The sequence below is a fragment of the Ochotona princeps genome, chromosome 14 (assembly GCF_030435755.1).
Source record: "Ochotona princeps isolate mOchPri1 chromosome 14, mOchPri1.hap1, whole genome shotgun sequence".
Lineage (NCBI taxonomy): Eukaryota > Metazoa > Chordata > Mammalia > Lagomorpha > Ochotonidae > Ochotona > Ochotona princeps.
In genome coordinates, this window is record NC_080845.1 from 32,082,222 (window position 1) to 32,103,861 (window position 21,640).

Below are 21,640 nucleotides of genomic sequence, written 5' to 3' on the forward strand. Positions count from 1 at the left end.
CTATGGATTACTGGCGTGGGATGGCTCGTGGCTGCCAAGTGCACAAGGTGCTCTCTCACCATCGGGGCACGAGGAAAAGGCTGGCGAAACACGAATGCAGCAAGCAGTGGCTTTATTTCTTCCAGTGGCTTAAAACCAGCACCCCAAATGGTGAGAGGCTGCGTGTAGCGCTGGGACCTCTCTAAATGAGGGCAGGTACTTCACAGTTATGGCGGACAGGCAGAGCTTCTGCCTAATCCTAAATTCTGGAAATGACCTGGGGTCAGTCCAGGGCGAAGGTGCATGAGTCGACAGGCCACTAACAGCTTACCTGTTAACTAGGGTGACGAATGACTGTCCAGTGCTTGGGGCCCAGGACTTCAAGTCCCAGCATGCATTTTCCTTGCTGCCCTTGGCTCTACTGAACCTGCTGCGTTACGTGGATGCCCTTTGATCCCTAAAAGCCTTGCATGCCCTCGCTTCCGGGAACGTAAGGGGCGCATGCACCGCCAAACACGGAGAAAACTGTCAAGCCTGTGGCATTAGTGTTACCCGAGGGTGTCACGAACGGGGCAGTGGGTGCTAGTGAGCGGAGCAGAGGTGCCTGGAACCTGTGTTTTCGGGGAGCAAGATGAAGGGTGTGGGGGAGGGGATCTGGGAATCGGAGGCGCCCCCGGCTGGAAGAGAAACTGCGTCTAGGTTATCGCCGCCACAGTACGAGACCAATACAAGGTACAAACCATTGTGCCAGGTTCTTCCTGGGCACAAGCTCAGGAGCCAATGAACTGCAGCCAGGTGGGAGAGTCCGCCCCCGAGAGATTAAAGGCTCCCCTCTCTCCAGCCGATTGGGCCCCTATTCCTTCCTCTGATTGGCCGGGAATCCCAGTCCGTCGGGGAAGCGTAGCCTTGCGGCCAATTGACGTGGCGTTACTAGGCGTGTTGTCGTCTTGAGGCGGGAGCCCGGCCCTCAGCGGATCTTCTGATTGGCTCCGACCGCCGGGTTGCTGGGGAAGAGGTGCGGAGGGGCGGGCGGAAGGCCTCAGAGCCAGCGTCGATTGGCTGAGGCGAGGGCAGCTTTCCTTCCGATGATTCGGCTCTTCTCAGCTCAGTCTCGGCGAAGCGTCTGCGGCCGTCGTCGTGCTCGTCGCTGCCGCTGCCCCCTCGCGGACCAGGAGCCAGTGTCTCCCGCCCGCCGCCGGGAGGAAGCGTGAGGCGAAGGAGGCCGCCCGCAGCTTGCCGCCCGTTCTCTCGTCTCTCGCCTGGGAGAGCCGAAGCTCCGGCCGAGTCCTCGGAGCCGTTACCCGTGGGCCGCCACAGCCGCCGACCGGGAGAGGCGCGCGCCATGGCCTCCGGAGCCGAGTAAGTGCGGGCGCGCGCTCGCTGCGGGGGCGCGCACCGCGGGGCTCTGCCGCGCCGAGTAGGCCCGGCCCGGCCTGAGGAGAGAGAGAGACGCGAGAGAGCGAGGGCGGGAAAACGGGAGAGTGTGAGGGGCGGCCGGGGGGCTGCCGAGCCGGCGGGGCCGGGCTGCGGGCCCGCGCGCCCCCTAGGCCGGAGCCCGGGCCGGATCGTGCTGTGTCATGCAGGCCCCGGCCGGCCCGATGGGGCCCGCCCTCGGGGCGGCCGAGGCCTGCGGGCCCGGGTCCTGACTTCGGGCCTGCCTACCGCCGGCGCGGGGCCTCGAGGCTTTGGGCCCGGGCTGCCGACCCCGACGCCCCGCCGCCCGGGCAGAGCAGGCCCGGCGCGCCTCAGGCCTCCTTCCCGGCCTGGTGGGCGTGGACTCGGGGCCACGTGAAGGCGGCGGGAGCCCCGGGACGGCGGAGGCCCCGGGGTGGGGACGGGGCCTTCACGGCCTTTTCAAGTTTTTCTTCGGGAGGCGCGATGTTGTGCAGGCAGCTTCCCTGAATGGATGTGAGGGCCCGAGGTAGAGTGTGTCTCCACCCTCGTAGCTTCCCGCTCAAGTTCGGATACCCGTCCTTACAGTTCAGAAACCTACCTGAATCTCGGCTTTCTCTGTCTCACACACACGGGCAGGTTGCCCAGTGCACTCAAAGACACACGGCCCTTTCCCCAGGCAGCCAGATTGAGAAACTGTCTCATCCCTAGGACTTTGGGCCCCTTAGGAAAACGTAAGGTAAAACCTGGCCACCTCAGCTCACTCCAGTTTAGATGGCTGGGAGGGGGGAAAACCCACATGTCACAGGCAGCCTACCGAAACTGCTTCTAAGAGGCCGGCATTTAGAGGTGTGTTCCTTTTTCTCACAGTTTTGAGTCAGGGTAAAATTGTTTTTAAAAGAACCACGAAGGAGTTCTTAAAATAGCCTCTTTTGTATTCAAAAATAAGAACCTGAAATTCTTGGCAACTGGCATCACAGGCAGTTTGTAAAGCACGAGGTCATGTTGCTGACTCTTCCCTGAAACCCCTCCAAGTCCTCTGTGGGCTGATGCTGTTCTGAGGAGGGCCTGACTCTGCAGATGGTGAGTGATGGCCAGCATGACGGCTGGAGCCTGGGAGACTGCATTTGCTCCTTTAGGGCTCTTGATGGGTCAGGGATTATTGATTTTGGGCTTAAGTGAGGACATTGCACTGATAACTCAGAGCCAGGATAGATAGTGGTAGGCAGGTTGCAAGTTTGCTTGGAATGTAGCTTTGAAGCTAAAGTAGAGATCATATTGCCCAGACATTGGCATTTTTGTGGTGTTTTTGTCTGCCCCTGCCCTCTGCCTCAAGGAGGCAGCAGGGGAGTTCCTGGCAGGGTATTTGGATGGGTCAGGGAGCAGGAGCGACTAGGACTCTGTTGATGATGGTTGATTGCTGGGCTGATGTCCTTGGCCACGAGTGCCACCTTTGAGGAAGCAGGCCAGTTTGAGCTGAGGATACTTTACCCCTAGAATCTAGCTAAAGGCAGTGGGTAAGGGGACGGTGCCGGGCCAGAGCATCTGCTGAACCTTCACAGTTTGGTTGGATGAGTGGGGTTTGGTGAGAAGTAATTCATAAATTGGACCCATCTTTTATCTCCTTGGTAATTTGGAGTTTTTTTCTGATTGGCTGTGTCGGGAATAGAAGATATTAAATCTTGGGTAGCTTCCCAGCATTCTTTTTTTTTTTTTTTAAAGGTTTATTCATTTTATTACAGCCAGATATACACAGAGGAGGAGAGACAGAGAGGAAGATCTTCCGTCCGATGATTCACTCCCCAAGTGAGCCGCAACGGGCCGATGCACGCTGATCCGAAGCCGGGAACCTGGAAACTCTTCCGGGTCTCCCATGCGGGTGCAGTGTCCCAATGCATTGGGCCGTCCTCAACTGCTTTCCCAGGCCACAAGCAGGGAGCTGGATGGGAAATGGAGCTGCCGGGAATAGAACTGGCGCCCATATGGGATCCCGGGGCTTTCAAGGCGAGGACTTTAGCTGCTAGGCCACGCTGCCGGGCCCGCAACCCCACCATTCTAAAACATAGGCATCTTTCCCCTTTCTTGTTGCAATTTGTGAGAATAGTTCTAGTGGAAATACCATTCTGTCCTGTTTCCCCAGCTCCTAGAGCAGTGCCTGTCATGACACATGACACCCGCTCAGTTTGTTGAATGAGAAGTGCTTTTTCTCTTCCATGCTGTCAGGCCTGTTTTGGCTAATGATCAGGCTGGCGGGAGCCTTACTGGGGAGCGAGTGCTTCCCAAGGAGGGCCCACTGAGAGTGGAGGCTGGAAGTGAGCTAGCCAGGAGGTGTCATCTTCTGGAAAGTGATGGAAATAGTTTATAGTCAGGCCACCTTGATTTGGATAAGAGGGATTTGGATTTACCCCATGCTTTGGTGTTTTTCAGTTTTTGGAGTTTTGTGCCTTTGCAGTTCCACTCTGGAGTGCATTTTGAATTGGAAAATTTCTGGAGGTTCCAGCTCTGTTGGTGGTTTTCCTGGCTATGCTGGATTTGTGCTTGGTGTTCAAAGGGTTTATTCTGAGTGGGGTAAAGCCAATAATTCGGCCCAATTGTGACCCCAGACTTACATCCCTGGGCTTTCAGAGAAGTTGCTGACTCATTTCATTGAAAGAAAAGTTCAGTGCTTTTGCTAATCATAGTGATTATTAATAAATAATGTGTCATGCATTGTATTGAACATTCTACACTTTTCTATCCTTTTTTCCTATTATATTTTTGACAATCTTTACATAGTTAATTAGGGTAAAAAGATTCAAGGGCTATAGGAAAGTGGGTAAGACTATTATTTCCATATTGTTTCCTTCATGTTTAAAGGGGGATATTAAGGGAGAAGGCCCACCCAGTTTCCCACCCACCCCAGGTCCCGGATATAGGGGCATGCTCTGAGGTTCTTGCTCAAGTGGTTTTAATGGTTCACCAGTTATGAATTGCTGCCAGTCTTGCCACTCCAAGCACGATGAGGTCTTTGAAGAATCCACTGATTGACATAGTCCAGCATAGAGTCTCCGTTTGCCCAGTATTTCGCTGCCAACATATAGCTGAGATTGGTTGATTGGCCTGTTCTGTCTTCTGTCTTTTCTTGGTTAGGGTTCTGAGTCCAGCATTTCGATCGGGGATCCGAGCAAGACGCCCCGTCCTGAGACCCACCAGCAGCCGGGAGGCTCTGGAAGTTTAAACCCCCAGGCCCAAGGTCGCGCCCCTCCCCAATCCCATTCACCGCCCAATGAGGGTGGCGGGTGGGCCCCGGACCTGCCCAGTCACAGAGACTTCCCCCCTCGATGTACTCACCCCGAAGGGAGCAGCCCCTGGAGCCCAGGCAGGCCCGGGGGACAGCTCACTACATGCACGTGGTGGCTGGCATCTGGGATCCAGGCATGAGACGCCCCATCCTGAGACCCCCATTCTACACTTTTTAAAATAATTTTTTTAAAAAAAGATTCACTTATTTATTTGAAAGGCAGAGTGAGATCGAGGAGAGACAAGTCTTCTGTTTGGTTTTTTTCCCAGATGCCCTAAACAGCCAGGGCAGGGCCAGATCAAAGCCAGGAGCCTGGGATTCAGTCCTGGCCATCATCCACTGTTCTCCCAGATGCAGCAACAGGGAGCTGGATTGGAAGCAGAGGAGGTTGAACTAGGACTGGCAGTCACATAGGATGCTGGCATCATGGACGGTGGCTTAACCTATTGTACCGCAACGCTGGCCCCACATTATCTTAACTTAAAACAGTAAATCTGGGGCAGTGTTGTGGCATACATAGCAGGCTCCACATGTGATGCTGGCATTCCATATGGGCACTGGCTTGAGTTCTGACTGTTCCACTTCCAATCCAGTTTTTTGCTAATGAACCTGGGAAAGCAGCAGAGGATGACCCAGTCCTTGGTCTCTGTACCCATGTAGGAGACCTGGAAGAAGCTCCTGGCTTCGGCTTGGCCATTGTGGCCATTTGGGAAGTGATTATTCTTTTTTTAATATTACAAAGTCAGATAAACAGAGATGAGGAGAGACAGAGAGGAAGGTCTTCTGTCCAATGATTCACTCCCCAAGTGAGCGCAACGGGCCAGTTCTGCGCCGAGGCCGGTTCTGCACCGATCCAAAGCCAGGAACCTGGAACCTCCTCCAGGTCTCCCACTCGGGTGCAGGGTCCCAAAGCTTTGGGCCATCCTCGACTGCTTTCCCAGACCACAAGCAGGGATCTGGATGGGAAGAGAAGCTGCCAGGATTAGAACCGGCGCCCATGTGGGATCCTGGTGCATTCGAGGCGAAGACTTTAGCCGCTAGGCCACGTTGCTGGGCCCGGGAAGTGATTGTTTTTTTCCTTTTAAGATTTATTTTTATTGGAAAGGTAGATATATATAGAGAAAGACAAAGGTGAAGATCTTCTGTCTGTTGATTCCTTCCTCAGGTGGCTGCAGTGGTCAGAACTGCACCGATCTGAAGCCAGAAGCCCAGAGCCTCTTCTGAGTCTCCCACGTGGATGCAGTGTCCCAAGGCTTTGGGCCATCCTTAACTGCTTTCCCAGGCCACAGGCAGGGAGCTGGATGGAAAGTGGGGCCATTGGGATTGGAACCAGGATCTAAATGGGATCCTGGTGCATGTAAGGATTTTAGCTGCTAGGCTACTGCGCCAGGTTGGGAAGTGAATCTTAACAAAACAGAACAGTGACCAAAAATCATTGAAGTGGGAGGAAGGTACTGCTGTGGTTCCATTTTATAGATATCGAAGTCCTATGGGTTAACATTGGCATGACTGAAATTGAGTCCCAACAGGTCTGAGAACAGAACCACTGCCCCTTAACTGCTGTTTTAAACAGTAAAAGACTGGTTTCTACCCCAGTGTAGGGGTGAGGAATGTCTGGCCCGTGGGCCATACAAGGTCCATGAAGTCATATGGTCTGTCACTGCTAAGGTAACTGCAGGCAGGATATGAAACTCAGTAAATCTGGGCCTGGCAGAGAAGCTCAGAGGTTAAATCCTCGCCTTTTGCATGCTGGGATCCCATTTGGGCGCTGTTTCATGTTCTGGGTGCTCCACTTCCCATCAAGCTCCCTACTTGTGGCTTGGAAAAGCAGTAGAAGATGGCCCAAAATCTTGGGGCTCTGCACCCATGTGGGAGACCCAGAAGAAGCCCCTGGCTTTGGATTGGCTCAGCTCCAGTGATTGTGGCCACTTGGGGAGTTAAACAGTGATGGAAGATCTGTCTCCTTCTCTGTAGATTTACCTTTCCAATAAAAAAATTTTAATTTAAAAGAATTTCAATATATCCATAGAAGGCTAATTTTTAAAAACATCTATTTTATTACAAAGTCAGATATAGAGAGAGGAGGAGAGACAGAGAGGAAGATCTTCCATCCGATGATTCACTCCCCAAGTGGTCGCAACGGCTTTGGGCCGTCCTCGACTGCTTTTCCAGGCCACAAGCAGGGAGCTGGATGGGAAGCAGGGCCACCGGGATTAGAACCAGCTATCATATGGGATCCCAGTGTGTTCAAGGCAAGGACTTTTACCACTACATTATTGCGCCGGGCCCAAAAGGCTAATTTTTAAGTTGATAATCTTGTATGGACTGTGAATGATATTATAAATGTCTGAAAGGCCATTGGTGGGGGAAGAATGTTTCACACCTTTTTAAAATTGCTGTGCAACCTTTATTTCTGTTATGTCTCCAGTTATTCTTGGGCTCTAGCTCCTTGAACCTGGGGCAGGAGTACTTTGGACCTTGCAGCTGGGCCACTGGTACTGAAAACACCAGGAGCTGCTCTAACAAGGACTGTGATCTGTACTAGATATTGCTCCTTGTGACCTTAGCAGAATTCCCTTCATCTGAATTCTGGTGTAGGGATGGCTTTACCCATCCACTCTGAACTGGTTTTTAGAGACTAGTGGGTCCTTTTCAGGCTGGATTGTCTGTTAGCACTGACTTCATTTCCTCTTCTAGTTCAAAGGGTGATGACTTATCAACAGCCATTCTCAAGCAGAAGAACCGTCCTAATCGGTTAATTGTTGATGAAGCCATTAATGAGGACAACAGCGTGGTGTCCTTATCCCAGGTAAGTTGGGTTCACAGGCCTGCTTCCTCATCACACTTACTTGAGGAACTTCCTGGTTTCCTTTCCTGTTTTTCTTGCAGTGACTGCAGATAGAGTGGGGCTTACTGGGAATCCCAGCCTCCAGGGCTGCTGCTTACCCCCTTCTGTCCAGTGACCCACAGGCCTTAACCTTCTTTCCTCAGCCCAAGATGGATGAACTGCAGTTGTTCCGAGGTGACACAGTGTTGCTGAAAGGAAAGAAGAGGCGGGAAGCTGTGTGCATTGTGCTTTCTGATGACACATGTTCTGATGAGAAGATTCGAATGAATAGAGTGGTTCGGAATAACCTGCGCGTACGCCTAGGGGATGTCATCAGGTGTGTGTGTGTGGGTTACTTGGCCCCTCCGGGATGGGAGGCCAGAGACAGCCTGCATTCTAACCAGAGTAACCCTGTAGGAAACCTACTGGCCTTGGGAAGACTCCTATTTCATTGTTGTCTTTAGGTCTCTATTCTGCCTTCCTGGGACTTCAAAACCACAGCTGCATGACCCTTTAGGACTTTCTTGATGCCTTTATTTTTTTGTACTAGTAGTGTTAACTCGCTTTACTTTAGACAGTGGTTTTGAATGCCATTTGAGAGTGTCTACCAAATCTCCTTATCGCTGTGTTCGATTAATAGTTTGTGTTAGTGTTTGGAATGGGGTGGGGATGTGGTCCAGGGAGGGTGGGTGGGTGCCTAGCAGATATTTTGTTTTTGTTGTTATTGTTAAGATTTATTTGAAAGACAGAGTGACAGGGACAGAGCCTGAGCTGGACTGGGCCAACACTGGGAGCCAGGTACCTGTCCCATCATCAACTGCTTTCCCAGGCACACATAAAGGGCCCTGGTTCTGAAGTGGAGCAGTTAATATTTCAACCTGCACTTGCTTCTTAATACTAGCTCTAACTTCTGAGAAACAGGTTTCCTTTTTTTTCCCCCTTTTTTCAATATTTATTTTATTTGTTTGAAAGGGTTAGAAAGATGGATAGGGAGAAACAGAGAGAGGTATTCAGTTTGCTGACTCATTCCACAGAAAGCCACAGTGACTAGGGGTGTGCCATGCTGAATCGGGAGCTTCTTCCAGGTTTTTCACATGGGTTCAGGGGCTCAAGTACTTAGGCTTTCCTATGTTGCTTTCCCAGGCACCTTAACAGCAAGCTAGATGGGAAATGAAGTAGCCAGAACTCGAACTGGCTTCTGTATGGGATGCCAGTAGCTTAAGCTGGTGTGCCGCAGTGCTGGCCCCATATCAGGTCTTTAAGAATCCAGGTTTACCTAGGGTGGAGGTATCTCTCAAGTGTGAATTTTTTCCCCCCTGTTTTTGTGTAACTGTAGGCAAGAGGCCCTCCCATCTTGGAATCCTCTCTTGCCTCCTTCTTTTTCCTAACCACCCACCTCTTGACTGGTATCATCTGAAGTGTTTGTTTTTCGTGGAGTTTCTTCTGGGGGCGGGAAGGATGGGGATCTTGGCACTCTATCAAGGTGTTCTGATTTTCTGGCTTACATTCCTTTTTTTTTTTTTTTGCTTGCTTTATTTTCTTGATTCTTGAGACTAGATTGAAGTCTGTGTATAATACTGGGTTGCTAGTATTAGCTAGGAGGGCTGTCTTTGGAATTCCTTCATTGTAAGCCCCACATGTCTTTTTTATGGATATTCTAAAATGTTCTTGATTTGGGCTCATTGATTGGGAGTTGGCTGCGCTTGAGGCTTCTCCAGCTGAATGTGAGTTGTCTTAGCTCTGCTTTGCTGTTTATTTGCCTTTATTCCTGCCTGTTTTCCTCCCTCTGTTCACTTCAGCCCATCTCTGCGTTTCTTTGAATTGCCATCAGTTGTCTCTGCCAGGCCCTTTTGGAGTTGCAGTACTTGGGGCTGCAGTGTGGTTGGTAATGTGGAGTCTGCTTGTCATCCTCAGCATCCAGCCATGCCCTGATGTGAAGTATGGCAAACGCATCCATGTGCTGCCCATTGACGACACAGTGGAAGGCATCACTGGCAATCTGTTTGAGGTATACCTTAAACCATACTTCCTGGAAGCTTATCGACCCATCCGGAAAGGTAAGAGATAATTGGGAGGGATTGAGTGTAAGGATGGTTATAGGGATACTTAGAAAGTAAACATTGGGAAGTTTTCATAGTTAGGCACACATACGCATCTTTGCAATGTTTCTGTCTTTTCCTGTTTTTGTAAAAGCTATTCCTTTAAGAAAATCTTCCATTTTGGCTGTGTCACACAGACCAAAGTGTGTATCTATAGTTAGTGATTGTAGTAAGAGCATGAGTTATCTGTACCTCAGAAGCCAAAACTGACTCATGGCACATTAGATTTTGTTCACTCTTAATTTAAGTATCACCAGGACTTTTCAACTTTTTAATTCTTGCTGTGTGTTTAAGGATATAAGAATGATAGGTTATGAACTTGATATTTTAGATCCCAGAGTCTCTTGAGAAATTTTCACCTATCCTTATAATTGATACCTCTAGCTGTGCTTGTATTGCTTGTTTTCATATAGGAGACATTTTCCTTGTCCGTGGTGGGATGCGTGCTGTGGAGTTCAAAGTAGTAGAGACGGATCCCAGCCCTTACTGCATTGTTGCTCCAGACACAGTGATCCACTGTGAAGGGGAGCCTATCAAACGAGAGGTGGGTTTCTCCCGATTCCATCACTAATTCCGTTATTACTCAGTGGGTACTTTCTGGGACTAAGTGGTTTTCTAGTGGTAGGGAAATTTCCCATCCATTTATCTGTTTAAGTCTGATTTATTTCTTTATTCTGGGAGTCAGAGTTGAGTGTTTTACCAGGTACTTAATACCAGGAATTTTTTATTTATTTATTTATTTTTATTGGAAAGGCAGATTTACGGAGAGAAAGATCTTACATCCGTTGGTTCAGTCCCCAAGTAGCCACAGCGGTGATCAGAATCCAGGGACCAGAAACTTGTTTGGGTCTCCCACGTGGGTGCAGTATCCCAAGGCTTTGAACTGTCCTCTATGTTTTCCCAGGCCACAAGCAAGGAGCAAGAAAGGAAATGTAGCCGTGGTATGAACTGGTACCTATGTGGCATCCTGGAGCTTGCACAGCAAGGACTTTAGCCATTAGACTACCACGCCAGGCCTAATACCAGGAATTTTTAAAATCTAGATGAACCCTAAAGATATATGTCACTAGGATAATTGTTGAAATAAAGCTATGATGCTGTGAAGCTCTCCTTATTCCTAAGGTTTACAGCTTCAGGCTTCAAGGAACCATTCCCAACAGGACTAAAGGCAATGTGAAAGGGAAAGGTTGTGTTAGAAATCTTTGTTTTGGAAGTTTTAGTTCTTTGAGGCGTAAGAAGTTTAGAGAAGACTATTTATATTTATGTGAACGGCAGATTTATAGAGCATGAGTGAGAGCTTCCATCTGCTGGTTTACTCCCCAGTGGCTGCAGTGACTAGAACTGGGACAATTTGAGGCCAGGAAACTGGAGCTTTTTGGTCTCCCATATGGGTTTAGGGGCCCAGGGAATTGGACCATTCTTTGCTGCTTTCCTAGCAGCCTTAGCATGGAGCTGGATCAGAAACAGAGCAGCCCCGCCGATAATGAAATATGATCACGACAGGCAGAGGCTTAAGCCATTATGCCACAGCGCTGACCCTAGAGAAGAAATCTTCATCTAGTGTAATAATTTGGAGGTACTCAACTTCTAATAATACAGTGTTCCTGCCTGCCTTCTTTGTCTCTTCCATGTTCAGGATGAGGAGGAATCCTTGAATGAAGTAGGTTATGATGACATTGGTGGCTGCAGGAAGCAGCTAGCTCAGATAAAGGAGATGGTGGAGCTGCCCTTGAGACATCCTGCCCTCTTCAAGGCAATTGGTGTGAAGGTGAGCGTTCCTGGCTCTGTGGATCCTGTCTCGGGTGGTGATTAATGAATTCTGTGTCTCATCCTGGGAGGTTTTCATACATGCTTTTCATTATTTGTCTTGATTAGAGGCAATAATATGGTCTGGACTTATTGAAGGCTCTAAATTCATTAAAGGTACTGATGGTCTAGAACAGAGCAGATTTAGTTCTCTGTTGCATATATTGTCTTTTGTATCTTTAAAAAAATGTAATAATTATTGTTATGGATCCTACTAAAACTCAGTAGAGTTTATACCTGTTTTTATAGTATGGCCACCAATAGAAGTGTGCGATGTAAAGGGACTTGAATCTAAGATATTTGAGAATTACTTTGCACTGTAGCTTCCTGATTCTCTGTCATAGCACACACTGAGGGTGAAATTACTGCTTTGCCTAGTAAGCATCACGCAAGTGATGTCATAATCTGGAACCCTGCGGTTGACTCTAAGGAAAGGCGTTCCAGCGTGATAATAAATAGAAGACTATGATTACGGTAGTGAGGAAGCCTTAGGCAGTGAAGAGAGCCTGCTTACCTGCTTTTTAAAAAATATTTTACATATTTTTTGTTTGAAAGTCGCAGAGTGAGAAGGAAGAATCCTGCATCTGCTATTTCACATTCCATATGGCTAGAGCTGAACTGATCTGAAAGCACCAGGAACTTCCTCCAGGTTTCCCACGTGGGTGTAGGGGCCCAAGCACCTGGGCTGTCCTCCACTGCCTGTCTTAAATGGCTTCATGCTTTTATCTCTTCATCTTTCTAAGATGGAGTCCTTGGCATAAAGACTTCTTGATTTTCTCTAGACCCAAGCTTTGCAGATTCTCAGAGAAGAGTCTCTTAAGGTGATTCTCTGTATTTTGGGCAAGTTACACACTTAGTCAATAAATGTTAACAGCTTCCTGGTAGTAGGTACCCTGCTGGTGATAGGACAAAGTATGGCCTAAGGCAAAAGGTCTGCCTAGCCTTTGTTACTAAGGGCTTATTCTTGTTTTTAAATTGAATTGAGTAGATCAGTTTAAATATTTGTTTCCATTTTATTTGAAAGGCAAAGAGATATTTCCCATCTTCTGATTCATTGCCTAAATGCCTGCTTCAGCTGGGCCAGTCTGAAACAAGGAATCAAACTCAGGAATTTGGTTCTGAATTTGGTTCCATGTGGCAGGAACCCAAGTACTTGAGCCATCATCTCCTGTCTATGGGTGCAGATTAACAGGAAGCTACAAGTGGAGCTGGGATTCCACCCAGGCACTATGATATAGGATGCAGGCATTCAAAAGGGTGTCTTATTGCTGTATTCAGATTTATTCTTAATGATGTCAAGATTGAACACTGATTCTCAGCCTTTCTAGAGACCTAGTTAATCCATTTTAGGGTGAGTGCAGTAGAGACATTGGGAGTCAGTAAATCTAACTATGCTTTTGGTCCTTAGCCACCGCGGGGAATCTTGCTGTATGGACCTCCTGGAACAGGGAAGACCCTGATTGCCCGAGCTGTGGCAAATGAGACTGGGGCCTTCTTTTTCTTGATCAATGGTAAGAGATTTTGATTTGTATCTGTCTAGACCCAGCTCTAACCTGCACAGCTCCGTGATACATCCATTTGTAGTTACCCCCTCATGCACGCTTTAGTATCTTTGTTCTGTGGGCTACATTGTAGAGAGGTCAATAGCAAGTGGAAGATTTTTTCTTTTTAAGAATTTATTTATTTGAAAGGCAAAATTAGAGAAGGAATGAGATCTTTTATCCTCTGGCTCTCTCCCCAAATGACAAGAGACAGGGCTAGGCTAGGCAGAATCCAGAAGCTTGGGCCCAGCACTGTGGCCTAGCAGCTGAAGTCCTCGCCTTGAACATGCTGGGATCCCATATGGGCGCCAGTTCTAATCCTGGCAGCTCCACTTCCCATCCCGCTCCCTGCTTGTGGCCTGGGAAAGCAGTCGAGGACGGTCCAAAGCCTTGGGACCCTGCATCCATGTGGGAGACCTGGAGGAGGTTCCTGGCTCCTGGCTTTGGATTGGCACAGCACCGGCTGTTAAAATCACTTGGGGAGTGAATCATCAGAACGAAAATCTTTGTCTCTCTCCTGCTCTCTGTATATCTGACTTTGTAATAAGAGTAAGTAAATATTAAAAAAAAATCCAGAAGCTTTATTTGTGTCTCCTATATAGGTATAGGGCCCAAGCACTTGGGCCGTCCTTTGCGTTTCTCCCAGGTTCATTAGTAGGGAGTGGACTCGGAAACAGAGCAGCTGGAATGTGATTTGGTGCCCATGTGGAATGCTAGCTCCGTTTATCTTATTTTTTAATTATTCGTTTATTTGAAAGAGTTTCAGAGAACGATCTTTCATTTACTGACTCACTCCTCAAATGTCCCAAGGACCCAAGTTGATCCAGGCTGAAGCTAGGAACCTCTTCTGGGTCTCCCACTATTGGTGGCAGGGACCAAATTGCTTGGGTCATGTTTTGCTGCTTTCCCAGGCCATTAGTAGGGTGCTGAATCAGAAGGAGCAGCCAGGATATGAATTAGTGCTCATATGGGATGTTGGCCTTGCAGGCAGTGCCACAGTGCCAGCACCACATTTATGTTCAAATGGTACATGCCTATTTGAAAGCTTTAGGGAAGATAATCTGAGACACATGTCTTTAAACAGAATATTAAGCTTCTGGAGATCCATCTTGTATGTGTTATCCCACTGCCGCCAGAGGTTTCAGAGCATCTTCTGTGATCTGTGTACTTTTTTTTAAAGATTTATTTATTTTTATTACAAAGTCAGATATACAGAGAGGAGGAGAAATAGAGAGGAAGATCTTCCGTCCGATGATTCACTCCCCAAGTGCGTGTAACAGCTGGCGTTGTGCCGATCTGAAGCCAGGAGCCAGGAACTTCCTCCAGGTCTCCCACGCGGGTGCAGGGTCCAAGGCTTTGGGCCGTCCTCAACTGCTTTCCCAGGCCACAAACAGGGAGCGGGATGGGAAGTGGAGCTGCCGGGATTAGAACTGACGCCCATATGGGATCCCGGGGCTTTCAAGGTGAGGACTTCAGCTGCTAGGCCACGCCACTGGGCCCAATCTGTATACTTTGAAAGAGTGTATTTGATCTCTCCAGCCTGGGTATACTAATATAATACCTGGCAGAGATTGTGGGAGAGCGGACAGGAGTTAATATCTTCTCACCCAAGATTTGTTTAGTCTGGGGGCAGATGAAACGACTGATTGGTTTTGGGATTGGAAATGTAATTTTGTCCTTGTGTTCATTTCATATTCTTTCAGGTCCTGAGATCATGAGCAAGTTGGCTGGCGAGTCAGAGAGCAACCTTCGTAAAGCCTTTGAGGAAGCTGAGAAGAATGCTCCTGCCATTATTTTCATTGATGAACTGGATGCCATTGCTCCCAAAAGAGAGAAAGTAGGAGGAGTTGACCTGAGGGAATGGTGGGGGGATAAGAGATCCTGACGTTGCTTCTGACCAGACGTCTGTCCTGACAGACTCATGGGGAAGTGGAGCGGCGTATTGTGTCACAGTTGTTGACCCTTATGGATGGCCTGAAGCAGAGAGCACATGTAATAGTTATGGCAGCAACTAACAGACCCAACAGCATTGATCCAGCCCTGCGGCGATTTGGTAAGGACCCCAGGTGTTTCTCAACCCTGTCTTTGCTCCTGTGGAGATGGTAGTACTGAGTTTAGTCTCTATCCTTCAAATGAGTCCCCTCATTCTAAGGATTTCTTGTTCTTTGCAATGAATGGGTCTGTGTAGAGTGCAGTGCTGTGTCCTGTGTAGAGTGACTGCCTATCTTGGTTGGCCTGAGACTTGGGGACTTTCTGTGCTACTGCCAATGTGGCTCTGGGTTAACTGTGATGCTCAATCACTTTAGTGTCTCCTTTTCCCTCTGGTCCAGAAATGAGTCCTGTCTATGTTTACACAATGTTCCACAGGTCGCTTTGATAGGGAGGTAGATATTGGAATCCCTGATGCTACAGGACGCTTGGAAATTCTTCAGATCCATACCAAGAACATGAAGCTCGCAGACGATGTGGACCTGGAACAGGTGGAGTGCTGATGAGAGCTGACCAGGAGTTAGGATATCTTTTCCCCGGCATTTTGTAGGGAACTGGCTGGGGACATGGACTTAAGATATGATTAGATTGTTTTTTGAGTTATGGGCGGGAGAAAGGAGATTGAATTCAGGGAATTGAAGTTAGCATGTATGTTGAAAGTAAACTTGAATTGTTGGGGCAGTTTTATTTCCATGCTTCAAGTCTCAGACTTTTTGAGTATTTAAACTTTAGCTGGCACAGGATCTGCTAGTTACGGATGTGGGATGACCTAGGGGAAGGGGCCAGGATTCTGTTGTTTTCAAGCCTACTAAGGCAGCTCAATCTCTGAGACAGCATTAGTTGAGTGGATCTTCTTTCTGCAGGTAGCCAATGAGACTCATGGGCACGTGGGTGCTGACTTAGCAGCCCTGTGTTCCGAGGCTGCTCTACAGGCCATCCGCAAGAAGATGGATCTCATTGACCTAGAGGATGAGACCATCGACGCTGAGGTCATGAACTCCCTGGCAGTTACTATGGATGACTTCAGGGTAAGGGTCATGCCCCTGCCTCAGGGACACTCGTACGTACTTTGATCCGTCTGCTCATTGGTCTCATTTCCATTTTCCTCCCTCTTTTAGTGGGCCTTAAGTCAGAGCAACCCATCAGCACTACGGGAAACTGTGGTAGAAGTACCACAAGTAACCTGGGAAGACATTGGGGGACTGGAGGATGTCAAACGTGAACTTCAGGAGTTGGTCCAGGTAGAGTGACTTGGTCCAGAGTGAATCACTGCCCAGTTCATTGAAGTTGACCTGAGTGGTTTCAGAGTTTCATCATGTTGCAGAGTTGTCACAACCGTGAAGCTTCCCCTCTTAGAATTTCAGGCTGTAAAAAGTTTAGCTGTTGCCACAGAACCTATATTTTATACCACAGAGTGCACTACGAAATGATTGAAAAATGCTTCTGTTTTCTTACAGAGTATGGAGTTAGCGCTTGAATCCTTTGTTTTATTTTCTTCTAGTATCCTGTGGAGCATCCTGACAAATTCCTCAAGTTTGGCATGACACCCTCCAAGGGAGTCCTTTTCTATGGGCCTCCTGGATGTGGCAAAACCTTGCTGGCCAAGGCCATTGCAAATGAATGTCAGGCCAACTTCATCTCCATCAAGGGTCCTGAGCTGCTCACCATGTGGTTTGGGGAATCTGAAGCCAATGTTAGGGAAATATTTGACAAGGTAAGCTATAGGAGGATGGATTATCCTTTCTCTTGCTTGGGGCAGCATAGGGATAGAGGCAGTTTCTTTTAGAGTGAAAACCATCTTATTCCTGGTAACTGAGCAGGGGCAATGAATGGTATTTTGTTTTTCATCTAAAATCTGCACTTTGGTAATTGAGTCTGTTCATCCCATAGGCCCGCCAAGCTGCTCCCTGTGTACTGTTCTTTGATGAGCTTGATTCAATTGCCAAGGCTCGTGGTGGTAACATTGGGGATGGTGGTGGGGCTGCCGACCGAGTCATCAACCAGATCCTGACAGAGATGGATGGCATGTCCACGAAAAAGAATGTGTTCATCATTGGCGCTACCAACAGGCCTGATATCATTGATCCTGCCATATTGAGACCTGGCCGTCTTGATCAGCTTATCTACATCCCACTTCCTGACGAGAAGTCCCGTGTTGCCATCCTCAAGGCCAACCTGCGCAAGTCTCCTGTTGCCAAGGCACGTGTGGGGCCCCAGGCCATTGGGCTTCTAAGGGGGTTTCTGAGGTTGGAGTTGGTGTCAGAGAAAAGTGAAATATCTGAAGGAATACAGTTATCTAAAGGAGTAAAATGGATTGGCAAAACATGGGCAGACTGGAGTTGAATGCTTGAGTACCCCCAAAGATCCTATATTCCTTGGAAGGAAAGGCTAAATGTTAAGTTAGCTGTTGTTTTGCTTCTTATTAGGATGTGGATTTGGAATTCCTGGCTAAGATGACTAATGGCTTCTCTGGAGCTGACTTAACAGAGATTTGCCAACGTGCTTGCAAACTGGCCATCCGTGAATCCATCGAGAGTGAAATTAGGCGAGAACGGGAGAGGCAGACAAACCCATCAGCCATGGTAAGTTTGCATCTTTTTCCCAGCTATCTCAGACTGGGGAGTCAGGCAACGGTTGCCACCATGTCCTGGAATTGAGAGAGCATGGTATTGGGAAACGCCTCTGATAAGATGTTTATTGGAGCACCAAAGAAAGCACTAAGGTGAACCTGTTTAATCTGGAAGAAGGCTGAGATGGGTAGGCTGCTGTGTATGCTCAGTCCAAATTAGGTCCTAGAGAGATCAAAATATGATAGTGCAAGCAGAAAAGCAATGGGGCGGAGGGCGGAGGAGCACAGAGCTTCAGGCCTGGGATCTATAGATGCATCTTTGGGTGGTGGGGAAGGGATCCACACACCTGCTGAATGATGAGAGAGAGGGAGAGAAGGAAAGGACTTGCATCATTTCACTAGTTTCTAATTGTATCCTGACATTATCTTTAGGACTTAGTGAGTAAATGGCTTTCTTTACCTTTTGGAAGGCACCTATGATGTGTGTTCTGCCTCCCACCTCCCGCAGGGAGCTTAGAAATAGAAGCTCTAATCCTAGGAAGCCATTTCATAATTGCAGGCATTTGGGGGGGCCTCAGTGCAAGAGATAAGGTTTGAACCTGGCTTTGAAGAACATACTGAGACATGGATAAAGGGAAATGCAGTTGCATGGTTTGCTCAAGTCCTAGCTTTAAGTTTCAGATTTATTGACGTATAGATCAGTAAAATACACTCTCATGTAACAATTTTTATGCTTTAACCTTTTATAAAGATTTGTTCTTATTTCAAAGGCAGATTTTACAGAGGAGAGACAGAGATCTTCCATCCACTGGTTCACTCCTCAAATGGCTACAACAGCTGAAGCTGAGCCAGTTGGAAGCCAGCATCCTGGAGCTTCTTCTGGGTCTCCCACATGAATATAGGGACCCAAGGACTTGGGCCATCGTTAGCTACTTTCCTAGGAGCATTAGCAGGGAACTGGATCCAAACTGGAGCAAATGGGACTTGAATTGGTCCTCGGGGGTGCTGGCATGATAGCTTAAGCCCTCTAGGCAACAATGCTGATCCCCAATTTCCATGCTTTTTAGAGTCTATTATCACAGTTGAAGCACAGAAATTTCTATTCTAGAAAGTTCCTTTAAGCCATTTTAGTCAACATCTTCCACTCCTAAGCCCCCTGGAAACCACTGATAACGATCTTCCTATCTCTAGTTTGCTTTTTTCCAGAATGCATCGATGCATTAAGGAGAGCAGTGATTCAATCTTAGGAGGAAGTGTGGGTTGGGTTTGGAGGGGCAGGCAAACTGATAAACTTAAGCCACCGTAGGGGCGTCAGGAATTGAGTTTAGACTGAGCCTTAAAACTAGCCCTGATGGTCTTCTTACTGACACTGCAGGAAGTAGAAGAGGATGATCCAGTGCCAGAGATTCGCCGTGACCACTTTGAGGAAGCCATGCGTTTTGCCCGCCGCTCTGTCAGTGACAATGACATTCGGAAATACGAGATGTTTGCCCAAACCCTGCAGCAGAGTCGAGGCTTTGGCAGCTTCAGGTAACTGAGGGTAGTGGGTGGTGCCTATGTTGCCTTGGGTGCCTTTTCAAACTCGGTGTTGGAATTTTAAGGCTGCTGGAGGGATAGTTGTAAAAATCCTACACAGATTTTCTTCTTTTTCTTCTTTTTTTTTTTTTCCTATCCTGTCCTAACTTTGTTTTTTGCCTCTGCTCTTGTACACAGATTTCCTTCAGGGAACCAGGGTGGAGCTGGCCCCAGTCAGGGCAGTGGAGGCGGCACAGGCGGCAGTGTGTATACAGAAGACAATGATGATGACCTGTATGGTTAAGTGACACTAGCCAGCATGCAGCAAGCTGGCCTGGCTGGACCTTGTTCCCAGGGGGTGGGGGCGCTTGCCCAGGAGGGACCAGGGGTGCGCCCACGGCCTGCTTCATTCTTCAGTCTGAACAGTTCGGCTACAGTCAGACTCTGGACATGGGGTTTCTGTTGCAAAAAAATACAAAAACGATAAAAATAAAAGTAATTTTCATTTGGGAGGCGGAGAGTGAGTTACCAACAGGGATTGGGCCTTGGGCCTAGGCTATTTCTTTCATAGTTTGAAGCAGTGCGGGTTACCTGTGTGGGATGCAAACCCAGGCACTAGTGCTGCCCCCACAGAAGGCATCTGCACTTCACTCGAGACTGCCCAAGCTCTCCCTTCCCTTTATCCAATCTGGGTAGGTGTGTGAGGGGCCACAGTTGCTGAGTGTTTATATATAGAGAGTAGGTTTTTATTTTACATGCTTTTGAGTTATTGTTGGAAAACTAATCACAAGCAGTTTCTAAACCAAAAAAAAATGACATGTTATAAAAGGACAATAAATGTTGGGTCAAAATGATGCCTGAGTGGTGGCCCCGTGCCTGCTTCTTTGCCTGGGAAGGGCCTTGGCTGCCTCTCGCCACCACGCCATAGTTCCAGTGTGCAGTCCTGGAAGTAAGGTTATACCCTCTTCCCTTTTGGTTACCATCATCTCCTGCTGCCCCAACTTGCATCTGTGCCATCAGTGAACAGGACAGCAGTGGAGGAGCTAGCCTGATGGAGCTCTTGCGAAGAATGTGGCATTACTCCACCTGAAGGGCTCCCTAATCCTGACTGAGGACCTGACTGGGGTGTCCTGAAGATCATGGGCCCAGCCCAATGGCTTAGCTAAATCCTCCCCCTTCAAGCGCTGCGATCCTGTAGGTGCGAGTTTATGTTCCAGTGCTTCACTTCCCTCCTAGTTCCCGCTTGTGCCCTGGGAAAGCAGAGGAGTATGACTGAAAGCCTTGGGACCCTGCATCCACGTGGGAGATAAGGAAGAGGCTCCTGGCTTCTGGCTTCTGGCTTCGGATTAGCTCAGCTGTGGCCATTTCTGCCACTTTTGGACTGAACCAGTGGTTGGAAGATCTTTCTATCTCTCCTCTATTAAATCTAATCTGCTTTTCCAGTAAAAATAAATAAATATTAAGAAAAAGATGTGGTTTGCTGCAGGTGGATACATCTGAGAACCCCAAGCATCCTGATGGAGGATCACATATAGTATATTCCACTTCATGTAAATAGTAGCGGTTGTATTAAAAGGAACAGCTTTTGCTGTTACATAATTCTAGAATTGGAATGATTTTTCTGAAGTGCATACCCTTTTCTGCTTACAGATTGTTCAGATGGTTTGTTGAAGGTTTTGCCCGAACAGTGGCTTTAGAGCATCTTCTGTATTGACCCAGAACCAAAATAATCCCTCGCTATTTCTGGGGTTTTGGTTGTGGCACTTACACTAGACAAAAAAAAAAAAAAAAAAAAAAGACCAGGCTGTGGTCGGTGTATATGATTTGGTAATACAAGGGAAAAAACTACATTTTTTGATTAAACAAGCTTCTCTGGAGTTCATATGCTGTGAGAAGAGCACGTATGGGATTCAAATGTTTTAAACTCCAGAAAGCAGTGTGAGGCACTGTAAGTGTTAGTGTAACACTTCCAGAAACCTGCGTGTTTAACTCCAAGAGGCAGATGATAAGGCTGGATCACCCTTCTCTCTCCAGAAGAATTTGAGATGTAATTTTACTATAGTAAGCTGAGGATTTGTATATGTAGAATAAGTGCTCTGAATGCAAGGTGGGTTTTGGCCAGTATGGTAACATCAAGTTATGTCATGAAGGGAAAAACAAAGATGGAAATAAGAGCTCACATCATGTGTGTATATATTATACACACGTATATAGTCCCAGATATTTAATGAATTGCTTAGAAAGTTTGTAGGATACAAAATACACGTCCCAATCATTAATTCAACTCAACAGTGGCAAATGTTGAGTGGTTTGTTACCCTTCCCCATCTCTGCAGTCTATTGAAGGCTTTCAACCATTTGAGACCATAGGATTCTTTTTTTTTTTTTTTTTTTTTTTTTTTGGAGAAAGTGTCCAAATGCAAGGACAGTCAAATGGGAATTCAAGTTGCATTGTTCTGGAGCCCATAGGTGCTGGCGAGACCCTTCAGTTCCAATCTTGACCAGCAGGTGGCGTTTTGTACTCAGCCTCTGTGGGTAAATTTGAGTTAAAGCTTCAGAGTGACTGAAAAGGAAGCGTTCTGAGCTGTTTTTTCTTCCAGTTGTATAGGTAAGAGGGAATGTCACAGATGGAAAGAGCATTAGA

General features: G+C 47.7%; 1 protein-coding gene across 1 annotated transcript; it reads left to right on the forward strand.

The window, feature by feature from the left end:
* The first annotated feature begins 507 nt into the window (after positions 1 to 507).
* Positions 508 to 19,851, forward strand: VCP (valosin containing protein). The gene is made up of 17 exons (XM_004581019.3): positions 508 to 1,338; positions 7,349 to 7,460; positions 7,643 to 7,815; positions 9,393 to 9,535; positions 9,991 to 10,121; positions 11,214 to 11,345; positions 12,792 to 12,894; positions 14,628 to 14,761; positions 14,842 to 14,977; positions 15,292 to 15,404; positions 15,777 to 15,941; positions 16,032 to 16,154; positions 16,415 to 16,627; positions 16,804 to 17,112; positions 17,340 to 17,495; positions 18,858 to 19,012; positions 19,196 to 19,851. The coding sequence occupies exons 1-17, from the start codon at positions 1,322 to 1,324 to the stop codon at positions 19,299 to 19,301; spliced, it is 2,421 nt and encodes an 806-aa protein (XP_004581076.1). The 5' UTR covers positions 508 to 1,321; the 3' UTR covers positions 19,302 to 19,851.
* The last annotated feature ends 1,789 nt before the right edge of the window (positions 19,852 to 21,640 follow it).